At 34.1% G+C, this 19,369-nt stretch overlaps 1 protein-coding gene across 7 annotated transcripts in view; it reads left to right on the forward strand.

Annotated features, from left to right (window-relative positions):
• LOC115209264 (regulator of G-protein signaling 7) overlaps nt 1–19,369 on the forward strand; it is a 496,388-nt gene that overhangs the window by 356,238 nt on the left and 120,781 nt on the right. For all 7 annotated transcript variants that reach the window (XM_036501194.1, XM_036501193.1, XM_029777562.2 and 4 more), the window contains 5 exons: nt 984–1,004; nt 4,405–4,466; nt 12,603–12,716; nt 15,888–16,019; nt 18,079–18,153. In XM_036501194.1, coding sequence (XP_036357087.1) covers nt 984–1,004; nt 4,405–4,466; nt 12,603–12,716; nt 15,888–16,019; nt 18,079–18,153 — 404 coding nt within the window. The remainder of the gene's footprint in view (nt 1–983; nt 1,005–4,404; nt 4,467–12,602; nt 12,717–15,887; nt 16,020–18,078; nt 18,154–19,369) is intronic.

Below are 19,369 nucleotides of genomic sequence, written 5' to 3' on the forward strand. Positions count from 1 at the left end.
TTGTATGAGGAATACTGAATGTCTTCATGCACTACCTGCCTGATAAGAAACTCAGACACTTCCATCATCATCATCATCATCATCATCATCATTTAACTTCCATGTCCCTGGCAATGGATCTGAGTGACTTGGAGGGATTGTTTTCAATCATGGCCTGGATCTCATCAACAAATTCAGGAGTTCTTTTCTTATGAGAATGATCAGAGTGAGTTTTCCGAACCACTATACCTTTATAATCACCATTAGACACATCCAACTATTTCTGAATCCTCTGCAATGTCCTCAGGTTGACGCCCAAATACTCTGAGATGTTTGTATTGGAGCTTCTGATGTGAATGCCAAGCAGTACAGCATGTCGTTTCCAAATTTCTAGCAGAGTGAATTGCTTCATGGTGCTATTTTTCTCACAGAGGGTGTCCAAATCACTGTACTATACTGTGTAGTTGATAAAATCAAAAACAAACAACGTGCATGTACAAAATTAAAAATATAAAATGGTGACAGTTTACCCATTTACATTATTTTTTCTGTATTTCAAAGGGCCATCTTTGTCACACTCTATCTTCATGCTAAAATCTACATTAAGGGTACATGTTTCTGTGGAATGTTCAACCACTTGCACATTAATTTCATGAGCTGGTTGTTTGATTGATTGATTGATCAACTGCCACACTCATTGTCATAACTGGCGGAGTGCCAGTTTACACACACACACACACACACAAAACCACATAAACACACACACTCACCTGCATGCACATATATATGTATATATTAACAGTGGAGTCTTAATAATTTGCTTTCCAATTATTTTTCATTTTTTTCCCTTAAATTTTAATCCTTTCAGTACAAATAATTTGGAAATCAAGTGTTTTCTTCCTTAATGCTTCTAACCTCTGCTATTGTAGTTGTAATATTAATAAAATGGATGTTTTCACTCAACTCTATTAATTTCTTGGTTTTCTTCTCTTTCTTTTTACTAGGCTTCGGCTGACAGTCAGCTGGTGAGTGTTATTTTTAAATATTTTTTCTGTTCCTTTTCATTTTTTTTTAGTATTTCCATAAGTTTCAAAATTTGTGTATTGATAAGTATTTATAGATTTTCACATTTTCAAAACATTTTTTCGTTCTGTCTTGAATTGTATGATGCCAAAATTTACTGGTGGTGAGATTATAAATTTTAAGCATTGATATACACTTCCCTTTCTTTTTTCTTATTATAAGTTACTATTATACATAATCAATTGACTAAGTATTAACAAAATCAATCTAACAAAAATCAATTCAATTCGGAAAAAATTACATTTGGTCATCTGTGCTGAGGTTATTTTTCATCAATATAAGCACATTTGAATGATTACTCACTGCCTGACAATAACATGGTTTCCTTTTAAGTCACCACTTTTGTAGTGGATATTTTCTCTTCATTGAGTATGTGCTTTCAAGATTATAAATTTAACGATGCCACTCATTGAGGTCCAAAATAACATTAATCTTGATATTAATCATCTAGTACTACATTTATGTTGCTTTACACTTCCATTTCATGCACATGCACACATATACACATGCTTGCATGCACACACACACTCTCTCTCTCTCTTTCACTCACTCATTCATGGAATCATATCCATGCACATATACTTTTAATGTCTAAAGCAGCAATGTTCAACCTTTGCTAATCTATAACATACTGAATAAGGCACTGACAGTGTTACACCATCAGCTTTTTTGCATTGTATAAAAAAGTAACCAGCATTAAAATTGTTTTAAAACAGAGATGGGCACAAGCACTGACCATTGCCTCAAAAGAGCACACAAACTTGTGCAATTCATTAAATACATTCAACCTAAATATTCTAGCATTATCTGATCCCCTTCAAAATCTTATGGCACACCTGCAGACCATATTCAGCACAGTGGCTAAAAATATTTGGTATAAATGGTTGTCCTAAACTCAAGTACTTTATAATATTTAAAACATTCTTGTTGCTCTGTGAAATGAAGTAAGGACTGACATCTTGAACATCGTCTTTCATTGGGAAAAAAAAATTTTAAAAACTCTACCTGAAACATTCATCTGTATATTTTATCTCTTGGCTGACACAGATTTCCACTAAACTATATACTGTTTCTAATGACTAGCCTTACTTCTGTAATATCTTTAAAAGATTAAGAGATAACAACTTTCTGAATGTCTATCCTAAAAAAATTCTGAAAACAAGATAATATTTGAACAGCATAAGTTTAGTATCAAAATATTGTCATTTAAAATTCTGTTTATTCTTCAGTTTTTCAGAATCTTGGGTACATCATATGTGTTTTATTCTATAGTTATCATGTGTTTTGAGTATTGAATAACGTACATCCTCATGTAGACAACCTGATTTTCCTCAAATTTATATGCAAATATTTTAAAGTGCCTATAATAAAGTAACAAGAAATAATTTGTAAATAGTTTGGTTTTAGGTGAGATGTGGTATATACACAGAGTGTTTGGGCTAAATTTGACAGTTTGCAAAAAATAAAAGAAAACAATATTCCATTCAAACCTAAAAATATTTTAAAATTCAATACATACCACATTAGATTATGGCTGAGAGGTAAACAGCATAGTCAAAGCAGCTGCTCTCATCTTCCACCACAGCCACAAGACAGCTCTGGAGCCTGGTACATGCGATCCTCACTGTGTCCCTGGGAAGATCTCTGAACACTTCCTTGATCTTGGCCACTAGCTTAGCCTTGGTGTTGCAGGCAGAGCAGTTGATGTCTTTGTCAACCATGCTACCCCTATAGTAATCCATGAGGTTACTATGCAACCAGAAATTTGGGTTGGTGAAGTCATAGAAATTTTCTGACAACCACTTCTGACTCTTTCATATGGCCATCCAGCAGCAACCCTCTTGAACCAGGGTTTGGCTACAGTCTCCAGAAGTTTTACATAGCAGTCAGAATTGAGCCTAAGACCTTATTCATCTGCTATTGGATATATTCCAGCATGCGGATGCAGACAGAATATTTGCTGCATCCCTTCCTGCTGGTCATGGCTTCATAGTCTCCACTGTAATTGTCCTTGTCATATCTTACAACATTTACAGTATTCACAGAGCATTGAGCTACAGTCATGTTGTCAGTATTTTGATACCTAGTACATCATCGTAATACAAATAACTCTTTTCCAATATTCCAGTCTTCTATGTCAGTTAATATTTTCTCAACTATAACTTTAGTCTTTATGCTCTCCAGTACAATTGACTGTTCACAGCACATCGACCTGTTCCTGAAAAAGGAAGACAAACCTCATCATATTTAACTCAAACACTCTGTATATATATATGTAGAAGGTTGAAAAGAACACAATTGATATATATATATATATATATATATATATGGCAAAAAAGTCAAGGTAGAAAATGCTAAAATAATTTTATAGAAAACATTTCAGTACTGGTTTCGGTCATTCGGTCATTGAGACTTTTTCAACTGTAAGTATGGAAAACAATTAAATTTTGGAGAAATTAAATGGAAAGTATTTTGAAAGAGCATTTGCATAGTATTCAAATACAAGGGGCATTTTCCTTGTTTCTACCTGTTTCTGTCTCTCTTGTTTACTCTTGTGGGTTTGAGGTCGTTGGGAATTCTTGGCAGAGGAGAAGAGGAAGAAGAAGAAGAAGAAGAAGAAGAAGAAGAAGGAAATAATGCAGAAGTGCTCTTCTTCTCTTCCTCCTTCTTCTTCTTCTTCTTCTTCTTCTTCTTCTTCTTCTTCTTCTTCTTCTTCTTCTTCTACTTCTTCTTCTTCCTCTTCTCTGCCAAGAATTCCCAACGACCTCAAACCCACAAGAGTAAACAAGAGAGACAGAGACAGGTAGAAACAAGGAAAATGCCCCTTGTATTTGAATACTATGCAAATGCTCTTTCAAAATACTTTCCATTTAATTTCTCCAAAATTTAATTGTTTTCCATACTTACAGTTGAAAAAGTCTCAATGACCGAAACCAGTACTGAAATGTTTTTAATAAAATTATTTCAGCATTTTCTACCTTGGCTTTTTTCCATATATATATATATAGTGTGTTATTGTTTTCAGTGCTAGACCTGCTCTTATCAAGCTGTATCTATACTCAATACTATTCTCACCTTACATCTAGACAGTATATCTTATATCACATCTTATATATAGACAGTATTTCTGGAGTGGCATTATTCCGTCACCTTTTTATGTTTAAGGTGGTACATGAAAGTGGTAATTGAGTGAGATTTAGCTGCTGTTTCTAGCAGGCTGAATCAATGTGTTATTTGAAGAGAGTGATGTACTATTTAAAGAGAGATATGTGTTATTTGAAGTAGTAAGGTCAATTGAAATGATGATGTTTAATGAACGATTTCATTCTTGTTTCATTTTAGATTGAGAGTCTTAAACAAAAGCTTGAGAAACGAAGAGTAAAAATTTCCAAAGTTGCTGAAAGGTATGTTTTATACAATAGCTTTAAATATATTTTAAATATTTATTAATCTTCTGTCAGACACAATTAGCCTTGGCATCCTCAGAACCAGCTTAACATTGTATGAAGTATAGCAATATCTGAACAAAGAGTTACTAAGGTATCATGTGTGGCTTGACAGTTGTTATGTGTCTTACATTGCTAAGCCATATATTGTGTATGAGTATGGAATATTTAGAAAGCCATTAATGTTAAAAAAAAATCTGTCTGTTTATACATTACTAAGAATAGTCATTGTATCAGATCATCCTATAAGTTCTGTCCAAATTTTGAATAAAGAAAGCAAGTGATCAAATGTTATATTTAATTGAAATTTAATCATCAATGTACTTTCGCTGATTATCTATGACTTCCTTCCATCTATTTACAAGCTTTTAAATCCCATCAATGTAAAACTCTTTTGGTTTCAAAGCGAAGAGCTCTGAAATGTCAGTTTCTACATCCTCCTAGCTTGCAAAAATTATGTCCCCCAAATGATCCTGTAAACTATGAAACAAATGGTAGTTTGAAGGAACAAAGTCAGCAGAATAAGGAGGGTGAGGAATTTTTTCCCAGCCAAGCTCTTCAATCTTCTATGATGTGATATTTGCAGTGTGGGGTTGCGCATTGTCCTGATGAAACATCACTCCTTTTCGATTCACTAAAGCAGGTCTTCTTTTCTTCAAAGCTTAGTTCAAATGCTCTAATAGTTGACAGTAGACTTGAGCATTGATTGTTGCATTAGGTAGTAACAATTCAAAGTGAGTTACTCCTTTGGAATCCCACTAGATAGAGAGAAGAACCTTTTTCCCATGAAGTTCCCTTCTCGGTTGTGGTTGAGCTTTTTTGCCTTTTACCAAGCCACTGTTTAAGACATTTAATATTTTTATATAAGATCCATTTTTCATCACCTGTCACAAGTCTATCCAAAAGGGGTGAAATGAGTTTGCGAGAATGGAGAGAAGAGCAGATGTCAACTCGAGATTTGTGGTTGCTCTTGGACAATTCATGAGGCACCCATTTTCCAAGTTTAGAAACTTTTCCAAGTTGTTGAAGATGACGATGAACAGTTGTATGGTTTGGACTAAGCTTTATTGCCAATTCTTCAACTGATAATGCAGGATTTTCGTCAAGTAATGCTTCAAGGAGCTTATCTTAAAACTTAACTGGACGTCCTGTTCGATCTTCATCTTCAAGGCTGAAATCTCCACTTCTGAATTTTGCAAACCATCTTCTGCAAGTTCTTTCATTCAAACATTCTTTCCCATAAACTGAATGTATGTTTTGAGTTGCTTCGGCTGCAGAGTTTCCTTATGTGCCTTAAATGCTCTTTGGATACTTCCATGTTAGAAAGGGTTTTAATCAAAGAAATTTTAATTCTATTATTCTGTAAAATAATATCTAATTAGTTTAAATGTACACAAATGCATAAAAATAATTCTTAATTTCATTAGATATTCTAAAGTACTATTAAATTTCATTCAATTTTAAAAAAGGTAAAATCAGACAGAACTTATGGGATGACCTGATATAATGTATGTTTCTTTGAATTCTTTTTTACTTTTTTATTGACTTGGTTTGGTCTGGAAGTAGGGGTGATGTTCATAACCTTTACAGACTCCCCTACTTAGATTGGTGTGATTGAAATAGTTAATATTCCCCTTGAATAGTTACAAGGAAAAAGCTGTAAGGAAAATATCTAGGTTGCATATAGATGACACTTAGGTACTGAAGGTTAGAGAAGTATAAAGGATGATAAAATCTGCATGAGATTGGATGTTGTTGATGATGAAGTTGACAGCAAGTAGATCATTAATGTATAAGAGGAAGTTGTGTTCTCGAAGATCTAGACATAACTTTGAGGGAGAGAAAGAGAGAGAGAGATTTACAAATTTGGTGATGATAGGGACTTGCTCTGGAGTGTATTGTTCGAGGGTATTGGTTGAGACAGTGTTAAGGTTGGCAGTTTTGTTGGTATGAAGCAACAAGAGGGACTTTAGAATTTGGTGTTTAAGTGTATTTGGTGGTTAGCTTTGTGAAGTGGAAAGATAAAGTTTTGGAAGAGATTTTTCTATGTGCAGCACAAAGATGACTGTTAAATGGGCTGCAAATGTGGAGGCTTTCTCCACAGGAGTACAACTGACAGAACCATCATGCTTGAGGATGGAAGGAAAGAAGGAGAATCCTGCAAAGTTCGTAGAGACATTTTTTGGAAAGGGACCAAAAGGACTGGTGACAGTTTAGGGGATATGTGATGCTCAAAGACATCTTTCATATTTTGGATGATGGTCCTGAAGGAGCTGCAGCTCATCCAATTTATAGGATTGGGTCACTTTCTCTGAAGATAGTGGGGAAGAGTCTTCAAATGTGTGATTAATGTCTCTGTTGGAAATAATGATTTAGACAAATATTTTTATTGAATTCAGTGAATTATATAATTAGAAGATCAATAGATTAATATGTATTATTGGAATATCATTGATGTAGCAAATGTTTATGCAATCTCTCATCATCATTGTTTTAATGTGAACTTTTCTATGCTTGCATGGGTTGGACAAAATTTGTTGAGGTGGATTTTCTGTGGCTGGATGTCCTTCAAGCCACTGACCCTCAACTGCTTTCAAGTAAAGTAATATTTCCCCATGACCAGACATGATTTGAAATAATGGACATTGCTTGTATGACAGTGATACATGTTTACAAATCAAGGAGATGACAAGGCAAAGAGACAGTAACACATACACGTATACCCCTTCCACACACACACATGTACACCCCACCTCTGCACACACATACAGATACACAGGGTTCTTTCAGTTTCTGTTTACCAGATCCATTCACAAGACTTTTGTTGGCTAAATACTATAGTAGAAGACACCTGCCTAAGTGGGACTGAACCTGAAACCTTCAGTTGGGAAGTAAATTTCTTACCACACAGCCATGCCCACATGTAGATATGCCTCTCCCCTATCAAAATAAATAAATAAAACCACCTATCCAGAGCAAACTCTACTTGATGCAATACACCATTGATAAAATTCACTCAAGAGCTACCTTAATGAATTTATTCTTGGTGAAAGTGTTTAACTTAATCAACAATTGAGACTTTGCAACTGTTGTTGTTCATATTTGGCCCCCAATCTCTTCCTTCATTCAGCTGACCACATTGTTCTATCATCTGAGCAATACCCGGATGATAGAACAATTGGTAACATTTTAGATTCCAAGTGCCCATTCTCAATTTATGTTCATTATAACAGTATGTTAGACTGGCTAACTTATCTATGTCCTTTCCATTTTTCTATAATGCTAGGGTAAGGTTTGGGGAAGATTTTGTCTGTTATTTCTAGCCAGTTGAGTTGTCACTTTGAGACTTTCTTATCACCTCATATAGGTGACTTGCCAAAAATCTTTTCAAATTGTTGAGTATCATCTCAGTGGTGGGGGCAAATAACTGCCAATGTTATCTGATCAGTATTGCACATTCAATACAAAACTGCTGTCTTCCCTAGCAATTTATATCTTTTGCTAAATTTAGAAATAATTATTGGTTTCAAACTTCAGCACCAGTTCAGTAATTTCAGTGTTGGTGGGGGTAAGCCAATTACATCGACCCCAATGCTCATCTGGTACTTATTTTTAAGACCCTGAAAGGATGAAAAGTATAGTCGACCTTGGTAGAATTTGAACTCAAAATGTAAAGATGAACAAAATGCTACTAAGCATTTTGCCCTGTGTAGTAATGACCCTGCCATCTTGCTGCCTTAAATTTAGAAAAAACTATTATGTTTATCAGCAGTTCTATGGAAGTATTTTCACAAAAACCAGTGCATTTCACTACAACATAGTTTTAGGTTAAATCCACTGTGTAACGTCTTAGGAAAGTCTTCCCTAACATAGCCTTGCTTGACAGTGGAATATTATCCATGTAAAACTGTACTGAAGCTTATCTTATATATGTGTGTGTGTGTCCATGCATGTGTGTGCAGGTGGGTAGATGTAGGTGTGTATGTGTGTATATGCATTTCATAAGTAAAAGATGTTAACATAGGCTATAAAACTGTGGAAGAAAGGTGCTCTTTGTCTTTAAATATTTGTTTTGCATTGAATTTAATACTCTCTTGTCATTCTTGCTGTCAGAAATCCTGTGAACTAGTGATTGGTCCATTGAAAAAAAAAATGTGACAAAAGAATGCTACTATTCATAAATTGCAATATTAAACACAAAAAAGTAAATAAGGCCATCAATGTGTTTTTCAAGTGTATGTAGTGTTAAATTTTTACGTGTTCTGAAATTTGTTTGGTATTTATTGCATTAGATTAGTGTGAAAGTTTTTATAGTATTTGAGTGTCAACTCTGAAAAATATTTTCTGTGTGATTTGTCTTACTAAATTAAGTGTCTTGCATAAGATGGTTGCTGTACCTAAGTAGGCTGTTTGTGTTGAGTGGGTAATTTTGTATCAAACTGTTAGTCTACTGTGTACGAGGACATTTTGAAAAGTTCCTGGCTTAATGAGTATCACAAAAGGCCTGGTTGGAGACCCAACATTCTGAGTGCTTCTACAGGACTTAGAAAAACTGAAGAACCACTGTGATAAGTGAGTGAATCTGAGAAACAAGTGTGTTGAATAAAAAACATAATTAACTGATCCTTCTGTATTTTTTTTTTTACCCAAAGCCAGGAACTTTTCAGCACCCCCTCATATATGTCATACTTTAAGCTTAATCAGATTCATCCACCAAGCAATAACAGCTGTTCAGCAAAATTCCACTAATCAGTGATTTATGGACACTATGCATGTAAATGGAAGATGTTCTTCTCATCTCTCAGACATGTCCATTTGGCAGCACTACTATAATTGCAGAGTATGTCTCCAACTGACAACACATCCTCACAACCTGCACAAGAATTCTTAGAGTATGGTAGCTATATCATTGCCACCTAGTATTTGGTGTGTGCTCCTGTTATGTATTTTCAGTTTTCATGAGAAAATGTCTGCATTATTCATAAGATAAAACTATATGCCTTGTGATGCTTGTAGGTATATCCAGTCTCTACATGTGCTGGACAGCCAGAAATGATGTGGTTAATTGTTTCTTTATGCTTATTGCATAGTTCTTGCAGTTAATATTAACCTCTTATTTTACCATCTTATTTTTGTTGATTTTTTAATGACTAGATATCGATCTTGAGCTGCTAAAAATCAGATCTCCAGTTTCTGTCTTTATTTTGGAATTTTTGAGCCATTTTTGGTTTCTTTCATGATTCTCCCTTATTCTTTGTCTAACTAATTATAGAAAGGTTTTTACTAAAATTGTATTTATTGGCAATATTTTTATAGTTCCATTGTGATTTTGTTTTAGACTTTTTCAACTGTTTTTTTATTCTTTTTTTTTACCTCAGTGTAATTAGTTTCTAGTTTAGACTTTATTGTTTACTTATATAAAGAAACAATTTTTTTTCTTTTCTGCTTCTCATTATTAGAAATGAACTGACAGAAATCTTTCTCTGAAAGGTTGGGAAGAGATGGCAACATGCATACATTGATTTAGTTGCTTCACTGTTGTGCCTTACCCCAAGGAATATCAAACCAGACTGGAACATCTGTTGTTTTGTTCTCTTTTATCTCAAAGGAATATATCTCAGTCTTGTGAATGGAATGCATTCCTTTGTTTAGATCCCATTCTGAGATATATTTCTTTGTCAATAATCATTCTGTTGGAAAACATGTGCTGCTGAGGTTAAAGATGCACAAGCATGCACCAACTCACAGATAACTGCAGATATTCCTGGATAGTGAGCAAGTGTAGTGGTTGTAAAAACTTTTTACAACTTTTCCACATGACTGAGCATAAACTGAGGACAGGCACTTGGAATTTGAAATGTTACCAATTGTTCTGTCATCTGGGCAGTGCAGTTAGTCAGGAATCAATGCTTATATTTAGTAGTGCTTTAAGTGAGGGTATGAATAGAGACATACTCTGGTGTTGAGGAAATGTGCTGAAAGCTTCTTATAAAATTTCTTTGGATTACAAATAATGGATAATTTTTCAAAATATTTCACTTGAAAGTGCTGCCATGATGCATTGCCAGCTGGAGATATACTCTGCAGCTACAACAGTGCTGCCTGCTGGCTATGTCTGAGATATGGAGAAAAAAAAATCATTCATTTATTTCCATTGTGTCTATAAATCATTGAATGGCTGTTATTACTTGTAAGCTACATCTGATTGTCATCTCAGTCCAATTCGAAGTTTATTTTACAGCCTTTGCTTTAGAGGTAGAGTTAGATAGTTTTCCACTAGCTGTTGGATATAGTGAAAGTGGCAATAAGAAAGATAACATTAAAAGGACAGAATACATGACTTTTTCTTTCTAACAAAACATTTATCAATGTCTTCAAGTATCACTTTGAAGACAAAGAAAGAAATACCACCATCCAATAAATGTTGTAAAAGGTAGTGTGTGGAATATTTGATGTGCATGAAAAAATATATGCCTAGATATAGCTTCAGGGTGTCTTGTCATCACTAGTAGCTGATGCTTACTTTTAGAAAGTTATATATACATTTTATATAGTATTGCATATGTGTGTGTGTGTGTGTATATATATATATATATATATATATATATATAAAATCATCATATACATACTTTCCAAATTGCTGTCAATTTTATTCAGAGTTACTCCCCTCCTAGATGGGCTGCAGGACCACATTTCATTTGTACATTTCAGTTTGGGTTTGGTTTTTTTCTGTTGGATGCCATTCCTATCACCAGCCATTGTACAAAAGGTACTGGGTGCATTTTATTGTAGAAATTGTACTAGACAGATTGTTATGTCATCTACAAGACTAAAGGGTTTGATCAACAACACAACTAATACATGTTGTGAAGTGGTGGGCATTTGTCAAGCACTTTACAAAGTATGCCTGTAAAGTGGGGTTGTCTTGCACCTCCTTAAATTAAAGAGTTCCCACTAATTTAGGATTTGTTTATTCACTTAGGGCTACATTACAGAGAAGGAAAGATAATAGAAATGCGAGTAAAGGAGTAAAAGTATGATGGGAGAGAGAGAGAGAGAGAGAAATTAGGGTGACATGGATGAAAGGGACAGACAGTGATGGATACTACTGAAGATAGTCACTTGTGGGTGTCAATAACAAGTGGTTGTACAGAGAAAGGGTCATGGAAGTGTGTACTGGATATAAGCAGGTCTGAGAGAATGCCTTGTACACAGGTTTAGGGGTAAGAATGATGCTATATAGGGTAAAGGGATTGAAATATGGATAAGTTTAGTACTATCCCTTGTTACACAAACTGCATTTGTCAACCCAGAACTATAGTAGGAGGCATTTACTCATGGTGCTACACAGTGTGGTTATACCCACAACCACTTGGTCACAAAGCAAACATCTTCATGATACAGCCATGCTTGTGCTATATTAGAAAGGATTTTCTATTTGTGCAAACGATGTCATAAGTTCAAGAACCATTTTAAGCTGCATCCACAATAGGTAACAAGAAAGGCAGGCACTAGAAAATATCTATGTAACTTTATATTTAGTTGAAAAATATTCTATTTTAAGAAGAAAAGATGACTGCTTTATATCAACACTTTGGTTTCTATTGTAAGCTGAAATCTCTTGTATATGTATGCACACATACATACATTATACATAAAAAGCACCTGTCCCAGTGCAATGCAAATGCACCCATACTGGTGCAACACAAAATGCACCTAAGCCAGTGCCATGTAAGACCACTTATGTCAGTTGTATGTAAAAAGCACCAGTACACTCTGTAAAGTGATTTGTATTTGGAAGGGAAACCAGTCATAGAAACCGTGTCAAAACACACAATTGGAGTCTAGGCTGCTCTCCAGCTGACAAGCTGCTGTCAAACCATTCAACCCATGCCAGCATGGAAAACAGATATTAAATGATGATGATGATGATGATATATATATATATAAATCAAAAATAAAACCATTTGGTAATACTGAATTTATATATATTCTTTGCTTGGATTGTATCAATAGGCTTGGATGTTTGACATTCCTTTGGTAAATATATTGTTGCTATGATTTAACTTATTTCTTTTATTTTGGTATTTTCAGCTTCATTGCTTACTGTGAACAATATGCAGAATTTGATGCCTTCAGCACAACCCCTGAACCATCGAATCCTTGGATCTCTGATAATATAGAATTCTGGGAGCAGGAAAAAACTGTGTATGTTGCTTTCATTTAAATTTGATCCCTTTTATGCCACCAAAGTTGAAATTCATAAATATATACATAAACAATCTAAGGTTCTGTAAATTAGGAGGAAGGGGACTACCTTGAACATGTGATGCTTTAAAGAAACTTGTTTGCTTTTTTATATGAAATTCATCAGATAAATTTTATATAGCCCTGGTTATTTTTTATATATATTTTGGACCAAACAGCTCAGCCAACTCTCAATCAAATCTGACATTGAAGTTAATAACTACTGATTACACCAAAATATATGTTGAGCTAAGTTGAAAATCTTACAGACGTTTGTGAAAGCAGCTTATTTGCAAATGCTAAGACAGCATTTTTATTCTGTTGTATATATGTATAGGGCCTCAGTTATAAGCAAAACAAACATTATTCTTGATATAATTATTTCATCCCCCTAAGGTCAGGTTTGCCTTTCATCCTTGCTGGATCAATAAAATTAAGTACCAGTCAAATATTGAAGTCAGTTTAATCAATTAACCCCTCCACACATATTATACCTATGTAATAAATAACAACAACAACAACAGCAATAATAATACTGATGATGATGTTAATAAGTTTTAGATTCATTGGCCTAGACTGGCATGGGGTTTGGAATAGATAAATGTGTGGTTCTAGTTATAAGGAGGTAATATCAGAAAGAGAAAAAGAGAAGCCTTACTCTCCTGGCTTGAAGTAAACTTTGGTGTTGTTTAATCCCAGATCTGTCTTTATTGAAGCTCTTTGATGAACAGCATTCCATTTGCAGCATTCTCCTCATTTGTGGCAACTTCAACATCAGGAACTATATTGTTCAGTGAAGCCTTTAATTAAAGGTATGATTTGTGGAGATTTAGCTGCATTTTTCAACTGGTCAAGTGACTACTGAATTGTGAATATTTAACAAGATTCAACATGTCTGCTGCTAAAAGTGTTCAATGTTAAAAAGTGCATTTTCTAAAATTACCATTCATCTATTATTTATGTAAATATATAGATTTCAAACAAATCAAAAGCTTATGAAAGACTGGTGTAATTTGGTATAAAAAACAATATATATTTTGAATAGTTTTTTTTTATTTAGAATAAGATTGTTCTCATCCATTATTTAAAGTATTTTGTTTTGCATACTTTAGCAAAATATTCTTAGTGCATATATATGTCTACAAATTATCTGACAATTTATAGATAGTTAAAACTGCTCAGAATGTTAGACTAAAGATCTAAAGGTCTATGGTTCAATCTTGTGTTTTAACATGTTGATATTTTCACTCTTGAAATTATTAGTGATTGAAATTTCTATAGTTCAACTAACAGAGGTGATAGAAGATGTGATTTTTGTGACATATATATGTATTGACACATAGCCATTATTATAAGATTGTAGATATGGATAGGCAGTATCATTAAAGTGTCAGAAAAATGCCTTGCATTATTTAACTACAGCCCTTTTCATTCTGAAGTCAATTCCTATCAAAGTTAACTTTTCCTTTCACCTTTCAGGGATTTATAGTATAAATAAGAGTACTGTAATGAGCTTTATTTATTTAAGTACACTCTACACATTTGTAGTTTTGTGCTGTATTTAGAAATCATTTTTATTAATATTTTTATTTGGATTTAAGTGTGATGAGTTAGGAGAATCAGTAGAGTGTCAGACATAATGCATTGCATTATTTTGTGAGAACCCTTTTCATTCTGAGTTTAAATAGCATGAAGTCAACTAAGTCTGTCAATCTTTTCAAGATTGATAGACTAACATACCAATCAATCAATAACATACCAATCACTGGGGTTGATATGATCAACTCTACTTATTTCCTTAATTTCCTTTTATATTTGTTGTTGATGATAATAACCTGAGGACTTTTACATGACTAATTTAAGTCAACATAATACCTGAATTTTTTCATAAATTCTAACATGCTTCAAGTACTTGGTCTTATTATAAATTCATTTACTAGAGAAGTGAGTACTACTAAATGAATAAAGCATATAAAGTAAATTAGATGTAATATATCAGAAAAACGACACAAACTGGGATTCACATATATAAATATCATTTAGCTACTAACAGAAAACTGCTCACTGAATGGTTTGTCTGCTAAATAATGACCTCAAATTTTGGAACAAGGCCATCAATTTTGGGGGAGGTGGGTAGATGATTACATTGGCCCCAGTACTCAACTGGTACTTATCTTATTGACCCAGAAAAGATGAAAGGCAAAGCTGATCTCAGTGGAATTTGAAACCAGAATGCAAAGATGGGCAATATGTCACTACACATTTTGCCTGGTATGCTAACGGTTATGCCAACTTATCACCTTTAAATAATAATGATAAGAAGAAGAAGTAGAAGAAGAAGAAGTAGAGGAAGAAGAAGAAGAAAAGAGGAAGAAGAAGAATGCAGTTTATCTTGAAAAGAATATCAAAAACATTTGCAGCAAATTTGAAATAAGGAGGTGATCCAATGCATTCTTTCTTGGAAACCCTGTTCTTACAAAGCAAGAAAGACCAAACTAATAACTATCTTATAAATACATGAATACATAATAATATAATAATAATAATAATAATAATTGTGTACAGTGCTCAGGTGCACTACAACTCATCTAAAGTGTATACATAATCATGTGTAGTTTCGGCGGATTTCGGAAAGCATGAGGGCCTTAAAGGATGCAGTGTCCAATGAGTTATAGCAGTCAAATTTCTCTCTACTCATTCCCTACAATTTTGTGAAAAAATGGAAGAACATATTGGATAATACAGTTCTTGATATAGAAAAAAATATTTTGGTTATAACCAGAATGCTTTTGATCAGGGATGACTTGGTGCTAATCAAAAAAAAAAAAAATGTATTGGCAATGAATAATGAAATGAAGGGTTTACAATAAGGGTTGTTGTAGCGGGATAGTTATTGTGTAACAGGAGAGATACCAGATGTATATTCCATATTCCATAGATTTAAGTTGATGTTTTAGAAGAGATGTATATATCCATCAATGTTTATGAAACCAAAAGCCATTGTAGTTGTGAAAGAAAACAGGAAGGAGGAATACATGAAAAGATTTTTTAATTTTATTTATCATTCCTTGAGTTTAATCATTTTTGTGGGGAATGAGGATTAAGTCTTTTTTTTTCTTCTCTTATTTGCAGAAATCCCAAAGACATTCCACCACGGCGTGTGAAACGGTGGGGTTTTACTATTGAAGAGGTTCTCACTGACCAGGCTGGAGTTGAACAGTTTAGTAAGTTCCTTGATAAGGAATTCAGTGGAGAAAATCTTAAGTAAGCCTTCTTGATTTTTTAATGAATTAATTTTCCTCTTTGTTAACTAAAAATTTTTCTGTTTTGTATTTTAATTTATTTTGTGTGAGTTAATCTTTTCTCATTTTAATTCCTCAACCTTGCCCTTGACACTTCATTTTATTTTGTAAATCAACATAGAAATGACAAGTTTCTCCTTTAGATAAAATGAAAATCTATTGCAAATAGAGAATATCATCCATTTGCATTCTGCCTTCTTCTGATTGAAAGGAAAACTTTCAAGTGAGCTCTACAAGGTCATATCTCAGATGGAGTACATTTGTAAGAAGTCTTTCTCTGTATACATCCTACCCATATGCAGCTAGATGAATTGAGCAGCTGTAAATAACTATTGTTCCAATGATGGTATACAACTGAAGGAGGTCACTGACTTCAAAAACCTTGGCTTCTATGTTGCTGACCATATGAAAGACTTCCTGATACACAAGGTAAAGACATGAAGTGGCTATAACAAACTTCAAACCATCATGCAATTATTAAGTTACTTAATTTCAATGAAGCTGGATTTATACAGGTTATGTAGAGAGAATTCTCCTCTATAGAAATAAAACTTTGGCAATAAAAAAGAACATATTTTTCATCTTTAATCTTTTACTTGTTTCAGTCATTTGACTGCAGCCATTCTGGAGCATCACCTTGAATGAAGGGTTTTAGTCAAACAAATCAACCCCAGGATATTTTTTTATTTTAAAGCCTGATACTTATTCTAACAGTGTCTTTTGGCGAACTGCTAAGCTATGAGAATGCAAACACACCAACATTGGTTGTCAAGTGGTGGTGGGGATGCAGAAACCGACACAATGACACACACACTAAGATACATACATTTATATGTTTGTATATATGTGTATATGTTTCTGTCTACCTAATCTACTCACAAGGCTTTGGAAGGCCCAAGTCTATAGCAGAAGACACTTGCCCAAGGTGCCATGCAATGGGACTGAACCCAGAACTATGTAGTTTGGAAGCAAGCTTCTTACTACACAGCCACACCTGTGCAGCTGTGTAGTATACCAAACTTTTCATAACTTCATATGATATGGACACAGGATTAAAGAGAAGATTTATTGTTTCATTCTATCCATCTCTACTATTGTTGCTCAATACAGAGTAGGTTTTACTGGTTACTATTATTGTACCGAACATCAGGCAATATTGGATGTTATATTTTGGTGAATTCTACAACCCAATAGAGGATGAAGACCATTCAACTACTACGTTGATGGTTTTTTGCAAAGATACACAACATTAACCTGAGGAAGTACCAAAGCTAGGTTGAAGCAGAAATCCTTGGTGCAATGTTATAAAATACATCTCAGTTGGAGACACTCAATGAAAGAAAACTGATTTAATTTAGGGCCTGCTCCCCCACCCACTTCATTCTCCTCTCTTTTGTCTCCCCTCCTCTGCTTCCCCCTTTCCCCTTCCCACTTCTTTCCTTCCAGCACTATTTTCTCTCCCCCTCCTCTTCCTCCTCCTCCTCCTCCTTCTTCTTCTTCTTCTTCTTCTTCTTCTTCTTCTTCTGCCTGAAAAACAATCTTTGTCTGTGTGTCATTTTTTTAAAAATCTAAAATTGCAATTCTTGAAAAAAATCATTCCTTGGTGTCATAAAATTTTATGGATTCTCTTAGTTTCCAACTGTTGTTTAAGGCAAAATGTAAAAAAAAAAATTAACTTGTGCTGAATAATTTCTCTTATTTTTTTTCAGATTTGAGGTTTATTTTTATATTTTGGAAAAAAGTTATAATTATTTCTTGATCTCTTAGAAATGCTATGGATTTTCTCCAATCCCTCCTACGGTGTAATACAAAATATAATGAATTCTAACTTGCACCAGGCATTTTATCCTTTTCTTAAATTTTTTGCTACCATATTTTATTTGTTTTTGTTTTAGTTCTTCTTTTTATTCTTCCCTTCTCATAGAATTTCACACTTTCTTTAGTAACATCTTTGCTGCTGTGCAAAACAAATAGGTTCTTAAATAGAACTGAATATTTTCAATCCTTTTTTTTCTTTCCAGATTTTGGTTAGCATGTAAAGATCTGAGAGGATTATCCCTGAGAGAAGTAAACACCAGAGTTCTAGATATATATAAGTAAGTAGATCACAGCTACTCTGTTTTCTGGAAACTTCCACCTAATTTCATCCACATTTGTAATCAGAAAGTGCACCCCATAAATTCTTACTACATAGATGCAGGCATGGCTGTATGGACAGAAGTTTGCTTTCCAACCACATGGTTGCTATAGCCTCAGGTTGACCAAAAGATTGTGAGTGGATTTGGAAGACAGAAACTGAATGAAGCTCATAATATATGTATACACTCACACACACACACACATATATATATATTTAGATATATATATATGGTGGTTGTTTATGCCTTATGCAGAGTCTGACCACCTCTCGTACCTACACCTTAGATCCATCATGGTGTCTGATGTGGCTTTTTTAAAACCAGACAATGCACTGAAAAGACACCTACATAGATTGCATATCTGATTTGGACCACCAAGAGCAGCAGTTAAGTTCTGATCTTTCAGGATCTTAAAATGTCTTTTGAGGCCTCTGTTAGATTTGAAGATCTTATGGCACACACGGCATTGAAAGGTGTGCACAGATATATAGGCAGAATAGTTGGTGGAGGTTCATTTTTCATGGGTTCACAAATGAGATTTGAATCCAGCAAAAGAAAAACAAGGTCTGTCACAAACTGTGTCACCGAGATTCACCTTCTCGATTGCAACATTCTTCTTTAAATCTTTCTTGAGTCTTGCATGTGTTATCCTGGCCTCTTCATATGCTTGTGTGTGTTGTGTGTGTGTTTGTCTTTGTCTCACGTTATTGCTTGACAACTGATGTTTTGGCTAAAGAGACCAGTAGAATAAGTACCAGGCTCAAAAAAAAATGTACTGGGGCCAATTCGTTCAACTAAAATACTTCAAGGGAATGCCCCAGCATGGCCACAGTCAAATGACTGAAACAAGAGAATATATATATATATATATATATATATATATATATATAATGCTATTTAAGTATATGTATATAATGCTATTTAAGTATATGTATATAATACTATTTAAGTATATGTATACATTATAAGGTTGAGGCACATGACTTAGTGGTCAGTGTGTTGCACTCATGATTGTAAGATTGTGGTTTTGATTCCTGGACTATTCATTCATTGTATTTTTGAGCAGAACACATCACCTCATGTTGCTCAAGTCCACTCAGCTGACAAAAATGAATAATCCTGTGATGGGCTGATGTCCTGTCCAAGAGGGAATTTATATTTCTCAGAATCTGGG

This window comes from Octopus sinensis, linkage group LG3, assembly GCF_006345805.1.
Source record: "Octopus sinensis linkage group LG3, ASM634580v1, whole genome shotgun sequence".
In the NCBI taxonomy this organism is placed as follows: domain Eukaryota; kingdom Metazoa; phylum Mollusca; class Cephalopoda; order Octopoda; family Octopodidae; genus Octopus; species Octopus sinensis.